Source organism: Poecile atricapillus, chromosome W (assembly GCF_030490865.1).
Source record: "Poecile atricapillus isolate bPoeAtr1 chromosome W, bPoeAtr1.hap1, whole genome shotgun sequence".
Taxonomy (NCBI): domain Eukaryota; kingdom Metazoa; phylum Chordata; class Aves; order Passeriformes; family Paridae; genus Poecile; species Poecile atricapillus.
Window position 1 is genome coordinate 32,537,970 of NC_081288.1, and position 16,139 is coordinate 32,554,108.

The 16,139-nt window shown below is 40.2% G+C and overlaps 1 protein-coding gene across 1 annotated transcript in view; it reads right to left on the reverse strand.

The window, feature by feature from the left end:
• LOC131592245 (plexin-C1-like) overlaps positions 1–16,139 on the reverse strand; it is a 70,015-nt gene that overhangs the window by 18,245 nt on the left and 35,631 nt on the right. The window contains exons 15-21 of the mRNA XM_058863639.1: positions 14,574–14,673; positions 13,430–13,531; positions 12,973–13,076; positions 9,168–9,209; positions 8,560–8,684; positions 7,814–8,012; positions 6,268–6,414 (exon numbers count right to left, since the gene is read on the reverse strand). Of these exons, the coding sequence (XP_058719622.1) occupies positions 6,268–6,414; positions 7,814–8,012; positions 8,560–8,684; positions 9,168–9,209; positions 12,973–13,076; positions 13,430–13,531; positions 14,574–14,673 (819 nt within the window). The remainder of the gene's footprint in view (positions 1–6,267; positions 6,415–7,813; positions 8,013–8,559; positions 8,685–9,167; positions 9,210–12,972; positions 13,077–13,429; positions 13,532–14,573; positions 14,674–16,139) is intronic.

Genomic DNA, 16,139 nt, shown 5'->3' on the forward strand with positions numbered 1-16,139 from the left:
AGTAAAAAATATATTGGCACAGCAACGAGGGAGTCATGCTTGGTTAGGCCCACAGACCAACTGAACAGACAGCAGTCCTGTCCTTGACTCTGACTGCCCTGAGGTCATGGTCTTGTAGGATTAAAATGTGGTCAGGGACTAACTGTATTTTGTCCTTGGAAAACTCATTTTAATCTGTCTTTGCCCCTCCTAGTCTCTGAACTGATCTTTCTGAAGTAGCTCCTCACACTTTAACTGACATTTGGCTCTATGCCCTTGGAAGCATTCGTACCTTCAAATGATCCTTTCCTTCTACATTGTTCCTACACTGCAATATCCATGTTCCTGCTCCTGCTTCATTTTTCACTCCTTTCAGACCATCAAGAGGAACTGTCTTATTTCTCTTCCTCCTTTCCTTTTCAGCACATACTCTTACACAGGCTCCACAGGAATGTGCAGCCTTTTCAGTCATTAGCACATGAGAGCCCTCCCATTCCTGCTCCATTTGCTGTAGGATGACAAGACTGTAAAAAGAGAGTAGTCATCCTTCATGTAGGTGGAATACAAGTCATGTATGGACTCCTTAAGTGAAAGTGTGAGGATAATAGGAATGCTTTATAACTCAAAAGAGTGGTCAGATGGGAAGGAATATTTAAACACATAAAAGTCTCTAAGCTATGAGAGCCACATGGTTTTGCTGATATGATTTCCTGCAGAAGTTAATCTTAAGTGATGAAGCAATTGATGGGGAGCTAGGAAAGCCAATTATTATTAAGTTGTCCCTCTGCAGCTGAAGTTTTCATAAATCAGATTCAACCTGTCTGACAGCACAATCCCTGGCTTTAGAAACCATTAATCAGAAGCTGACAGTCACAATCACTATATTTAGACACATAGTGTAGAACTAGAAAAAGAAACAGAAGTTATTGTAAAATTATGAAAGCCCTTTTATGATCAGCTCTGGAGGTCAGAAAATATCTGAAAAATCACAGGACATGTGAAAGTCACAAGATAATATCATCAAGCCTTTTTCTAAGCTCTCTCACTTTGCAGAGGAAACAAAAATACTATTAATTTAGGGAAAGGTTCAGGAGAAAATTATAGGACCTGGTTCAAGCTAATAATATCTAGAGATGAGACTTCATGCACTAGAAATTATGACAGCAAGACAAAATCACAGTACTCTTCAGAAAAGCTTTAACATGGGTTGCAATAATTGTTAAAGGCTACTTAAGGAGAAGGTGGTACCTGCAACTACTTGTAGAGGAACTAGATTGGAACCTAGCTACAAGACAGGAACTAACTTAAAAAAATGTATTTTCACACATGCAGTCACAGAAATATTGACATTTGAAGACAGTGTTTGCAGATGGCTTTTTAGATTTCTAGTTTCCTTGAAAATTAATTTCACACAATGAATTATTTAGCAGAGCTATTAATAAACATAGCAGATAATAAATGAGATGTGGCTTAATAAAGTAATGTGATAATATCATATTTTCTTAGAAATAAAAAACAGTAATTTGGGCTATGCAAGGACTCTTATTCATTACCCTATGCATCAGCATTATTATCAGCATTGCATCTGAACAAATCATATTTCCTTTTAGCAGACAGATGGAAAAAACAAAAAAATGCCCTTTTGATTGATGAAAGGTAATTTAAGTGAAGAGTCTACCAGGATGTGCCACGTAACAAAACTGCCTTAAAACTGCTCCTGTCTCCCAGACTATGAAATACAATCAACAGGAAAAATCAGGCTGACTGCATGATCCTTCTGCAGCAACCAGAACAGTTACCTGTGAAGAGGTTATAGAACAGTTATACATGGCTTAGCCAACTGGCACAGAAAATGCTGCAGGAGTTACATTTAGGCTAGATGGGCACTACACAAAGGAGGGGTTGTGCTGTTGATGCTGCAGCCTATGACACTCGATCTGTCTCTAATCCAGAGGACTCTCCTGCAGCCAACATCTGCACTGCTCACTTTGTAGCGAGGGCTGCTGTGTTCTTTTCTGCTGACAAAAATCCCTGTATGTCACACACTTTTAATAGCTTCCTTATCTCTCACAAAGTGTGACTAATAATACCACAACGATGATGTCTTATTAGGAAATTGGTTTCCTTGTCTCTGCTTTACTCCCTTACAGCCCACCCACTTTTTTTTAACACCCTTCTTTTAACTGATAAAGCAGTTGAACACTTTAAGCAACCTTCCACTACATGGCTTTGCTTCACTTTTAATAAAAGGCAGTTGTCTGAACAGGTGAATTAGATAATTTCTTCCCATTTAAAAATGCAAATACATTTCAGCAAAGCATTCAACAGCCCAAATGCATTTTTTAAAATATTTTTTAAAAATAAGCAGTGACTACTCAAAGGAATGCTGGAGCACCAAGTCCACCACAAGAAGTCTCCCCTGGTTTCTCACAGGAGATATATCACTGAGAACATCTCCTGTGGAGGAAGCCAAGTCCTCTGACAGGCTTCCTCCCTGGAGATCTGCCCCTTAAGACAAGACAAAACCACCTAGTCATGGTGACTAAACTGTGGACCCCTCCCTGCCTCAGGACCCCATGTTCCTTGTTAACTATTGGTCATCTTACTCTGGTCTCAGACCATTGGTCCCTTTTCCAATTCTCCCCTTCCTTATAAAAACCCCAGCTTTTGCCCAGATCAAGGGTGGATCATCACTGGCCCCCTTTGCTGAAGCCTGCATTAAAGAACTCCCCTGGAACGCCACATGATCTCCTGTCTGTCTACACACGGCTGGGGTAACCCATGAACAGAGCTGGCTGGGCTGATCTGAGCTGATCACTGCAAGAGCAGAAATCACTTCTAAAAGAGCTATTCACTTAAGCCTCTGCCCACGCTCCTGAGGGCTACCCCTGGGTGCAAACTGCCTGGAACCCCCTGGACAGTGGCTCCTTCCCTGGGACGTCTATCTGGCTTTGCTGCTGGCAGAACCAGGAGTCGGACAGATCCCCAGACCCAGCCGCAACAGCCTTCCATTCCAGGCTGGCATTTTCTATTCAAAATGAAACTCTTCAGTGAAATGCTAACACTCAGCTGTGAAGTGCACTTCTTCATCAGTCATTGAGCAAATTATCTGCCGAGGGGTGCAGCTGCTTGTCTGCCTGTGAGAAAGCAGGCTTGCTTCCTCAGCCTGAGAAAAGGATCCATGACACATCCAAGTCTCTTTCAAGGCAGCTTTATTTCTCAGTACTCAAATATAAGCACAGCATGAAAGAACACAGATTCTCAGCCCATACTTGACCAATGCTTTTAGAAGCATCTTTCCTTCAATTCCTCCACTTGAGCATGTACTTCAGCAGCCTATCTCTGTTCAATGCCTTTCCCTTTCTAGCAGAGAGGGTTAACAGTAGGGTGTTGGGTGATCCAAGGTCTGTGGCCTTTTTAAAAAGGCATGGGGCCCTGCCAGGAAACAGCTCTAATGCAATTCAAACACTACATGTTTCTAGGTTCTCTTCTTTTTCTGGTTACAAATGGCCTGAATTTTAAAAAACCCCTCTTGGATCTGTGGAGCTCACCCTTATTTTTAGGAGGCTGTCTGTGTCCTGCTTTTACTGGTTTGGAACTCCCAAATCCTGAAAGGAGAGATTCTCATGCAGAGCACCTACACTCTTGTTTGTACCCTGTTACTGATTTGAGAATTGAACTGTCTACCAGATGTATCCCTGTATCTTCAAGGGCCTACACAGCTTAAAAAAATCTGGACACCAAATGTCTGCAGATTTTCTTCACCATCTGTATATCACCCTCTTTTTGGCTGTATTTTTAGGCTTTGCTCTGGAGAGGTAGATTTTAATGTACTGCTATTGTAGGGCTGGAGAAAGGGGCAAACCAAAATACCAACAAAATGCTGCATGACTCAGAATGTAACTGCAGTCAGCAACTATACAAATGTACTTGAAAACTCATATCAGGATTTATTCCATTTAGAAAACAAAACCTCCAATCCTTTAGGCAGAAATGTTTTTCCACAGTAAGGAGAAAACACTTGGTTGCCAGTCTGTAAGCTCACAGGTCCTGCATGTCAGTGCAGTGCATCTGAAATGGTGTTAGAGAAGAAAACTGACTACTTTCTCTTTGGCCTCCTGTTAAATGCTATTTTTGAAGGGAAAATGTGCACAGCTGGCTTGCTTGCTTCCTCAGCCCAGAAAGCCTCACCACTCCACCTAAGTCTCTTTCACAGCACCATTTTAGCTTCCAGCATAAATCTCAGATAAACCACCAAATAAAACCATTTCCCAGTCCAGCCAGAAATACAGTCCTTGAATTTAATCTCTACAATTTTACTGAAGGATTCCTCTCTCCTTTTGTGATGGTTTTAAAAGGAACATTCAGCACTTCTCAGCTAAGCCCAAGGAATGCTGCACCTAAATAGGGAAAGCTGATCTATATTAACCTTATAGCTGTATCATTATCTCCTATTCAAAAGCAGGAATACAAAATACAAAGGCAGGAAACAAGGTTCAAGAAGGGCTGTGGGCTCTCACTTCCTCATCCATCTGCAGTGCTCCCCAGTGATAACAAGTCCTTCAGACCACTTACCTTTTCTCCTCTTCGCTGCAGGCTGACCACAAGACCCTATCACTGACTGCATGCATAGAAGTAGCTCTAGAAAAAGTATTCAAGGTTCTTCAGCAGTTTCAGTCATTAATCCCCCCCAATTTGAATGTGTGCTCTCAATTTGAATGTGTGCTATAAATAAGAGAAGTCAACTAATTCCACAGGACCAGATGTTTCTGTGCAGTCTACTAGCAACAGGCATACTGAGCTTGCTTGAAAATTGTTGCTCTGCATCACTACTGCACTTTGCATCCTATGGGTACATACAGCAATATATTTAAATTTACTCTGGATCTCAAATACATGTCAGAATGCAGCATGCAAAAAAGGAAACCAAAGATCTTGGATTATGTATTTGATTTTTAGTCACAAACTTCCTTTCCAAATGCACACTCTGGTAACTTAGCTTGAAGTACCTTCAAATGCAGTCTCTAACAACAGCTTTGTAAGAGGAAGATTTGACTATTACTTTATCAGCTTGAAGCTTTCAGTAGAAAATGACAATTCAGAAATGATTTACAGACATGTTGCCATTTCAGTGAGTTTCCTACGTGGCCCAGTGAGATAAGTCCAATGGACTGCTGACCAGTCAAATTTTCCAGGGTGCTGTAGTCTATTCCAGTATATGGCATCTTAGCACCTCCAAGTTCTGCCTCAAAACAGAAGACAGGCAGACCTGGAAACTTCAGCCCTACCAGAAACTGAGCACATGGGCTCTGAAAAGGACTGAGTTCTCCCCCAAAGCCATCAGCACTTGAATTGTCTTTGCCATGGTCATCACTGCCTGCCAATTTCTGCTCCCAAGGTGTGAAGCCCACTATTCAGCAGCACTTCTCATACTCCTCATTATGTCAGGTAACTCTGACCAGAAACCAGGAGTTAAGAAGCAAGGAAACTACAAAAATGACTGGAAAGTTCTCAGACCTAAAATCACCGGGAAATTTTGGAGCAGAAGAGTGCTCTGAAAACCCTTTTCAGACCTCCTACTCTAAAAATTAAAATTTTTACATGCTCCAAAGTGCAATAATCCTGCTCTCCCTTCTCATCTCAGTGCCACAATGACAATCAGTACGGGAACTCCAGCTTTCAAAGATGTTTGGGTGCAACTGGAAAACACGAAGTACTTCTTAGGTGCTTTGAGAAAGGCAAAAAATCTATTATAAAGTTCAGAAGCTTAGCTAGACTTCTCAGATAAGCAACTAAGTAAAATCCACCATGCTATAACCTTGCTAATTTGAGGATGATTTGGTGCTAATAATATGGAAACCCACAGCAAATCACTGCCTGAAGATTAGCCACAAGTAAACACAGTAGAAAAAGAAAAGCTCTGAATTCCATTCTTTCAATCATTCCTAAAGTGTAGTTTAGTTTAAATTCTAAGCATGTTTATATTTTTGTAGTATACTTTAAAATAAGAAGTATTTTTTAATACCCTGAGACTTCATTAAACCTACTCTTTGGTGATTAATGCATGCTGTGAAGTGAGGAGTAAGTGCTATTTGTGAAACGTATATCAGTGAAACACCAGCTAGTTAAACTCTTAGCATGTTTGGAAACTTTGTCAGCAATAACATTTTTACTATCTGGGTACTTAACCACTACCTTAGTGTCTTAAGAGTCTTATTTTAGCTTCTTAGAAACAGAGAAAACATTACAGCTGCCCTTCCTGGAGAGAACACAAGCTGGCAAACATACCACTGTTTTGAATTCAGACACTTGCCACAGCAGCCAGTCTTCATTAAGAGTGTACAGGGCTTTGCAAGTTATTGCGTCAACAGGTCCTTTGTTTATCCTCTGATTGAGGGTTGTCACCAGCAAATAGAAAGGCTCACCAATTGTCTCCTAGGACAGGAAAAAAATGCAAGAAACGTTTACTTTTGTAATCATTAAATGAGCATGAATAACTAGGAAAAAATCAAGTGCAACAAATGGTGTTATTTCCTTTTAAGTAACTCATTATCTTGCAATTAGAAAAGAAAATCCCTCCAAGCAGATTTATCTAGTTATTTGTTTAACCTCCATCTTTTGCTTTTCAGTGTGAAAGTCTCATGCAAATAGCAAGGGACATCTGGAGTGAGTGGCAAGATAGCTCACAGCCCCTTGCTGTGCACAAGCACACTACAGACAAGCTGCTCCTACTCCACCTGGCAGACACTTCCTAGTTCCACCAAAGTGTGGGTGGGGGGGTGAGACACGCACATGTTCACATGCCTACTTCAGCTACTTCTTCCATTTTCAGTCTTGTGAGAAAACAAGCTAACAACTACTTTCCTTTCAAACTGGTGTCAGAAAGGGGTTTCTGTCTCTGAAAAATGTCTTGGGAGCAAGCTGGTGGGACTTACCCTGGTGCATCAGCAAAAGAGGAAATGAATCGAGGCTTTGCTCTCCTGCCTAAACCCCAGGGCTCAGGAGAGCACCTGAGAAAGGAAGGATGTATCTCTATTTCCACGTGACACCATTCCTGCAGCCCAGCTAAGGCATCTCACTAGCACAGCTCTGTAAAAATAAATGTCTGGTGTATTGAGAACATATCTCTGACAGTTCCTTGGCACTCTCCTTGGCTCCAGCAAACCGCTGTGAGCTGCTGAGCCTCAAACAATTCTGCTGCTGTATTAATGCAAGCACTGATGAGAGTGATACCAAGTGTGATAGAATCACATTGATAAGAGACAGGAAGAGTAACCAAGCACTGAAACCAAGAACAAAGTTCTACCAAGTTACTAAAAGAAACAAACATTAAAACGAAACTAAATGCATATTTTGTTTTCATTTGAAGTAATTTAGGTCTTGAAATCTGCAATACTGCTTGGAGGTTGAAAAGTTTGGAAAGAAGTTTAGTTTTCCAAAGGATGGCATTCCTTAAATCCCCATTTCTTGGTAGCTTTCCAACAATTTGCAGAGGGCTACAGCTGCATTTTAACAAGTGTATCAGACTTTTAATATGATCCCAATACATCTCACTGGGCTGAAATGTCTGGTGTGAGAAAAAGATATGCTGGAATTACAAAATTACCCAAATCTTGGCCAAATACATGATACGATCATTGCTTGGAGAGGTGCTCTTTTCCTGCATCGCACTGATGGCAACCAGCTAAGCCATCTAAACTACAAGAGTGCACACTCATAATGTTAAATGCTAGACTGATTCATTTAAACTGATCCCTCTAACAGCTCCTATGGAAAAAAATCAATTAAAGAAATTCTCTGCGTATCTTAATGGAGTGAAAAGATGTACACGTACCCGGAGAAATCCAGAAAGGCAGACAGACATCCAGTTTGTCAGCAATTTTTCCACCACAGATTCAGTTCGTCTGAGCAGGAGCTTAGGCTGTACATTGCTCGACTGCTCCATCAAGTCCCTTGTCAATACTTCCAAAATATGGGTCAGATAAACTAGCTTAGTTTGCAATGCGATAGTCAAGAAAGATGCAAACAAGCACCTGTGGGGGAAAAAAAAACCAATGCTGTAATTCTGGAATTTCTCTTCCCAGTCATCTTTAATAAATGAAACACACTTTAGTGCAGTTCATATCCTAAGTTTTCACTCCTCAGGCACATAAACTGTCCACTGTTCTTTACAAAAATATAAAAAATTCAAGTCCATCTGCTTTTGTGACTATTTTTTAAACACAGAACGTGCGTCTCTAAATTTAATTTTGCAGAACAACACCTGCTTCAGTGACAGAACATTTCTAAACTGTAGAACTGTTGATCTAACTGCAGGAAGTGTTTACAGTTTTGAACTGAGCTTTCCTGCTCCTTTACCTCTTTGTTTATATGTACAAACATTCCAATTTCTCTTTAATTGCTTGTTTTAATGGCAATGTTTTTTCTTCCTCAGTGTGTGCAGATGGAGAAGGAAAAATGCTCCAGAGTACTGCAAGCTTGTTTTGCAAAAAACAGAAAATACATTTGTGTGCTACAACCCATGTTGTTTTTTCCTGCTAATTCTTTTTCTTGAAGATGGTAAGCATAATCATACTATACCTGTCTTTCACTGAGAAATTTTTCTGCTTTTCAAGGGTGTGAATGAGAGTAACAAGAAAGTTCTTGTTACAAATTAAAGCATGCAACATGTTGAAGCTTTCATCCTTGCTCGTTTGGTCTCTGCTCTGGAATAGTTAAACAAAAATAAGCAAACTGTAGTTTGGCTATGATGGATTCTTAATGCTCAGAAAAAATGGAAAGCAACATATGGGATAAGATTCTGGCCTTATTCAAATTAGTGGCAATTTTGCATTTATTTAAAGGGTCTCAGGATTTTACCAAAAATGCACTTGTGTTTGTGTACAACATAGAATATACACATGCAGAGCATACATTTTCTGCCCTATACACAAAGCAATGCCAATAGTTAAGTTTGACCATCATTTCCCGTGATGAGATTCTGTTTTATTTAAGTCAAATACACACTGGATGACAGCATCTTACATTTCAAGCTCTTTTTACATATAAATCAATGTAACCCTCCTCATGGAGAAAAGGGAACATACTGAAAATGCAAGCTGATGTGTTCAAGGACAACACTGAGAGAAGGGATACAATCACTCTTGAAAAAAAAATAAAATAAGGCATAGCACACTACATCAGCTTACCTGTGGCATTTCTTCACTGAAGATGGATGCAAAGCCTCCTGACTAAAATATAAGGGGATATTTATCATTCTTAAGTACACCAAAAGTTTCTAACACGTATGTTTAACGCACCAAGCATGTTCTTGATACTACTTGAAACAAAACAATGGAAATGCCGACTTCTAGAGCAGATACAATATAAAAACTCTACACAGTAACTCCTGCAAAGGTGCTGCCAAAGCTCGCTGGAAAGTGAACTCTCAAAAAATGACCTGGTATCACCTTCAATGTGCTGTGTGTGTTACTCGATGCTGCTGAGCTGCACTAGCATGGCAGTCAACCAATGCTCCCCAGGAAGAGAGAGCTGTGTGTCACTGTCATCTGCAAATGTGCTGGTGTGCAAAGCGTGCTGCAGGCTGCATCCTTCCTGGGTGGCAGCAATAGCCTTTGCTGTACAGGGCTGCTGGTAACGAAGTGACACTTGAGCTCATCTGCTTCCATTCATTTCAAGGCACTCCATGAATATTCACTGATGAAATCTCCAGGAGGTCCATGCTGGCAGTTTCCACTGAGGCACAGGTGCTATCACACATCCAGTCCTAGGAAAAGCTCTCACACAAAAGGAAGCCCCCAGTTCTCAAACACCTTGTCAATGCCTCTTGAGCAACAATATACACTATTTACTGTCATCTGTTTTAACTGTCATGCTGGCAGCCTCTAGTTTCCTTACAGATCACAGAATGGTTTGGCTTATAAGGGACATTAATGATCACCTAGTTCCAACCCCACTGCCATGGGTAGGGTTATCTTCTACTGGACCAGCCTACTTAAATCCCAGTCCAATCTAGCATTGAACATTTCCAGGGATGGGGCACCTACAACTGCTCTGGACAACCTGTTCCTGGGTCTCATCATCCTCATTTTAAGAAATTTCTTCCTTATGTCCAATTAAAATTATCCTCTTTCAGTTTAAAACCATTAACCTTTGTCCTGTCACTACAGGCCCTGGTAAATAGTCTGTCTCCATCCTTCTTATAAGCCCCATTTTAACCGAAAGGCTGCCTTCCTTTCTGAAGGCTGAACAATCACAGCTGGCTCAGAGATTCTTCATAGAAGAGGTGTCCCAACCTTTTGAGCATTTTCATTGCCCTCCTCTGGACCTGCTCTAAGAAGTCCATGTCCTTCTTGTGCTGGGGAACCTCAGGGCTGGATACAGTGCTCCAGGTGGGGTCTCAGAGGGGGAGAGAGGGAGAATCACCTCCCTCAGCCTGCTGGCAATGCAGCCCAGTGTATGACTGACTTTGGGCTGTGAGCACACACTGGCATCTCACATCTCATTTTCCATCTACATACCTGATTGTTCATCCCTCCCTTTCCTCATTCCTCCTGTTCTACTCTACCCTACCAAACTCTTCTTCCTCTTCCTCCACTGGCTATTCCCATTTCTCCAGAACTTCTTCAGCAACCCTAAGACCAACTACCAAAAAAAGGACACACGTGCGCGTGCGTGCACACAGAGTAAAATAACCAGAATGGTGCTAAAGGTTAAAAATGTCTGTGAACAGGGAGCAAACATTGGAGCATTACACCAAACAATGTGTGAAATTGAAGGAAAACAGAAATAATAAGAAAAATTTAACATGCAAAGCAAAAATCAGGCTTAGCATCAAGAACATTTTGATATAATATCCATTTAACACCTACAAGCATTAAAAACTATTAAGCCATATTAAATATAGAAAACTGAAGCGGTGGGAAGCAAGACTCTTAAAACAAAGATGGGGTCTATCACTCTTAATTTTAGGTTTTGGAGTCCCTCTTTAAGCAACTTTTCCCATCCTAAGGGAGATGCCTCAGACAAATGGGATGAATCGCTTTCCTGAGCTGCCCATCTCTGCACTGACTAAAGAAGACGCTCAGTGAACATCTTCAATTTCCATGCTTAAACAGCTTAGATTAGATGAGACAAAGCCCATCAATCACACTGGGGGGCACAAAGAGTGCAATATGGACATAATTCAAGCACATGTGGTTAGTGAAGGAAGTGGTGGTTTGACACTTTGACCCTTCTGTCAACCCTTCTGACACACTCAGTTGCAATATATACCCCATTGGCTTTTCTGTTCATCTATAACATTTGTTCAGTGGAGCACCGCTTTTCTGCCACATTCATACAGCGCTAGGCATGTTTGGACACTCCTGCAATGTAAACAGTAACTACTTAGCAGAAAAAATTGACATACAACACATTAAGTAACTTGCCTGACACTGTATGTTTGTAGAGAGCTAAGAGTAGCAAGCGTACCTTTGTGGGATAAGTATTTCAAACTGAGACAAAATCCAACTGAAATATTTCCAGGGCATGCAGCGGCATGAGACTCACCAAAGCAAAACACAAACCCTTCCCATTTTTACTTTACAGAATGCAGCTGAGTGGAAAACTTTGCCTTTTCTTCTTTTCATTTGCATAGAGCACAGCACTGAGTCTGAGTCAGCTTCTACAGACTATTACTGTTTTGACAAGGGAAAGTATAGGAAAAGGTATATTCTTAAGAATAAAACTGCTATTGTGATGCTAATATGCCTAGCAACAAAACAAATAGAATGGAAAGAGATGCAGGAAGTAAAGTTTCCTTTCCACTTTCTTCAGACCACTTGGTGACCCTCTAAAAATTAGTCTGGGGGCATAACAGTAGCACCAGCAGAGATATTCCCAGTGTTCTTTTGTGTGAGGACTGGACTCAAAGCATACAAGGATTTTGCATTATGCAATTGCTAAATATTATTCTGCCTTAGTGTCTGGTATTTGGTGTTTTACAAAAACCAAAGGCCCTGATTCTGCACTGTCACATGTATTTATCACAATGAGCTTTTACTAGGATCACAAACAGCAATAAAGTGAAGCAGTGTGCAGACAAGAGTGCAAGACTTGGCTGCAGCAGTGATGAGAAATACATTAAGCCTGGTGGGTAATTCACATCCATACCAGTTATGACCTAAACCAACCAAATTTCTACTTACTGGTGTCAGTCATACAGGAAAATATCACCAGTTGAGAACACAGCTTCTGCCAACTGGATAAATGCTCATAAGCACTGGTTAACATCACAATTATATTGAAAGCTGCGGCAAAGGCACATATCAGCATCATAATGTGCCACATATGCAAAAAAAAAAAAATAGTAAGAGAAGTAAAATGTTCAAGAGAACACCTCTTTGGTCATCTGATGCAGTGGCACAAGCTGCTTCAATGAACATTGAAAATACCTGCCTCTAGACTGGAAAACCTTAAGTACTTATGTCATTTCTAAGCATTTGAGCTGCACCCCTTTGAATCAACATTTTACCATTTCTGTCAGCACCTTGGTGTAGAAAGCCAGCACCATCTTAGAGCCATTTCTTCATCCCAGAAGTCTAATTAGGAAGTGTCTTGATGTTAGCGAGTATGTTAGCTAGCCTGACTGTTACTTTAATTAGCTACAGCATTGGAAGTGAAAGCATGGCAACAAAAAAAGCAATGGATAAATTATAGTTTAGTTGGAGATAGCCTGAAAGGAAAGCAGCTCAGTGAGGCTGAATAAAAAGAAATGGATACACACACAACCCTTGAAAATTCAAGAATGTTGCTTTATCTACAGCATAAAGGCTTGGCGAAATATAGAGATAAACAGCTTAAGTGTTCTTTGGTAATTCTTGATTTAAGAAAAGTTTCTTGTGAGAACGAAGTGCAATTACTGCATAGTATTTTCTTTAGTTATTTGATCCTGACCTTCCTCATTTTTTTTACTAGACAGGGCTGACAACTGAAAGACTTGTAAATATTTACCTCTGGAAAGAAAGTTCTAAGAGCGAAGTGTTTGTAGTCAAGGAAGGGAACTGTTCCAAAACTATCCACCACATCTAACTCATCCATCTGCAGCTCAGCAAATCCTGAAAAAGCACCCCCCATCACCCCCAGAGAGTTAGTTTAGTTGACACAAAATCAGCTTCACAATTATAACTTGGCCCCAGTAGATATTCCTTAAAAAACAATTTTCAGGGAAGAGGGGTTGTTTTTATAGCTGATGCTCTTACAAGATGGAAAGCAGCAATCTACTTTTTTTGTTGAAGGAAATACTACATGCAATCCTATTAACTCAGCTCTATCTGCTACTGCAGTGCATACAATATTGAAGAGGAACTCTGATACAACACAAAAATATTCTAACAGCTACAAAATGAAAATGTTTATATAATGTGAGCGTCTTGACAGTTTCAGTTCAGAAAATATGCTGCACACCTACCCTCGCGTATTTCCTTACGAATTTCATATTCCAGCAGTTCAAGTTGCTGACTCTGTTTACGAGTTAACTCTTTGGATTTGTATCTAGTAACTATGAATGCCGCTAAAAAGGTAGAAAAAGAGATTCTGAGTACAGAAATCACAGAACAGAAAACTCCTATACAAGACATATTTTATTGTCAAGAAACAAAAAGATTAATGTACATTTGCACCATTAGTGTTCTACTGTTGTCCCTGTGCTAGTACCCATCAGCCCTAGTTATCTGGATCTATACCTCAACGTTCAGTAAAAATTGCTCCTTTTAACAAGGTCTTGAACTGTCAACCCAACTTTATTTGAAAGTGCAGCACACCCTGCTATATATGGCATGCACAGTGAGACACAGACTCTAACCACCACTTCTACTAATAGCAACCTACTTAAGGTAGCACTGATTAAACAGAAAAAACAGTTGTTATGAACAGAACATCCAGTTACAAATTGTTAACTTTTATAAAGCTTATTTAGTGAGAATAAAGGCATGACATATGGTTCCTTTTTAAAATGAACTTTAAAAAACAGGAACCAACCAAATGAACAAACCCCTATACTTATTAAAATAACTAGAAATTTATCAAATACATAACCAGGTAAAAACACCCAGAAAAAAAAAAACAAAAAACAACAGGAGCACCATGAAGAGAAGGGGATAACTATTTACCTCCCTCAGTTTAGTAATGACCCACAAGTTCCTGAATGATTCAAAGGAGACTGAGCAGAAACACCACAAACACTGCCTGAGGATAAGCAGTTTGTTAGGGAACATCTGCCCCAGGGACAGGAGGGTAGCTGAGCTCTGACAGCTGGAAGAGACCAAACTGTGACACAAGGATGTCAGTTCTGTGGCTTGCTTCTTGAAGTGGAAGTGAGCAATCCCAGCAGAGCAGACAGAAATACTGTCTTGTAACATGCTTGTGACATGCTGCAGTCTGACAATTCAGACTTCACCACCAGAACAGAGTTAACTTTGTCCACTCTTATTGGGAACAGGGTAAAATCACCAGACTGTTTGTGACAGTTCCAGACATGTGAGTATGTATAGTGTCTGTGTCATGTTCATACCCTGCAGCAAATCAAAAGCTGATAATACATTATTTGTACTTACCTATAATGACACCCACCACAATAGGTAGCAAAATAAGAACATATAAATATATGTGTGATGATGTTGGTTTGACTTCATGCTCAAAATTTCCTAATTTGACCTGAAGAAAAGCAATGGCTGTGTTAATAGAGGACAGGCATTACATCAGTGCTTAAAATGACATTTAATGTATTTAAAGAAAAGTATTTAAGGCACATAAAGTCAATGGTAGATTATTGGGAGGACAGTAGAGGCTCAGCAAAATGCATATGAACCAGCATTTACTTAACTTTTACTGTATTTGATGTTTAAGCAGGGTAACAGAGCAATGATGAAAAAATTTGGAGGTCCTTATGTACCATGAAATTTTGTCATGCTCTTGCTGCAATCTAGAGCCCTCAGATGAAAGGCAAGATCTGCCTCCAGCTTGCCAAGGGGCTCATGTGCTCAGAGTCACTGCTAAACATTTTGGCACTTGACAACAATGAAGGCATGTGTTTGCACTCACAGTGTTACTCTGCTGAGCAGAAAAGTAAGATAAGACTCATAACAGGAATGAGGGAAGTAGAATTTTTCATAGACACCTGGCCTACATCCTACTTCCCTATTTGCAGAAGTTTCAACCTCTTTATGTAGTAGGATTCCTACAGTGTGTTCCTGAAGGTCACTAAGAAAAAATGCAACACATGATACATGAACATGTTACAAGTACATCCCCAACAGTGGGCTTTTCAAAGGCAGGACAGGCATTAATTCTTAGGGATACATGAAAGTGCTGAAGTCTGCCAAATGCCAAACTGAGGCATTCACCACTGATAATTATGGCAGAAGAAATTTCACAAAGGAGGATCCGAAAGAGGACTACAAAAGCACATAAATAAAGGGTGGCTAAAACTATAAACAGGCTAGACATAAAAATATGTTCTGACATATAAAAAGAATACCACCAAGTGCCAGGGATAGAAATGAGATTGAGATAATTGAAAAGGAGGGTTGAGTTGAAATTATTTTGGGTTACAGCAGGGAAGGCAGAGATCTGGTGATTGCAATCAGTGGCTTGTCACAGGAGGTGAGCATCCAGGGCAGCTGCAGACTGCCAACTGGATACTCACATCACAGCTACACAGACACAAGCAAGCAAAAAAACCCCACAGGGCTGGAAGGACACAGCCTTTGTATTTCCGGGGCTATAAAGAACAGAAAACAAAGCAGATCTATTTCCTTCATCAAATGTTACTTTTTCCTCTGATGTCTCTATGTTTTCACAGTTCCTATGCAAAGTTCTTTTGGTCTGTGCCTTCCTAGGATCCCATTAGCCTTTTCCAAGGCTCAAATACATTAGTGGCTAAATACATCATCCATCCTGTGACTAATACATCTACTTTTCTAGACTTGTCATGTTCAACTGAAGACTTCCTAAAGCAGAAATTTCTGTTACTCATTCTTGTTTATTGAAAACAGATAAAGCATTCACTTAATTTTCTGGTCATATTTCAATTATCTTTATTCTTCACCATAACCTTCTTATCTAGTATTTCTTTCCTTATCTTTTATCTTGCTTATGAATCGCAGACTATATAAAGTACA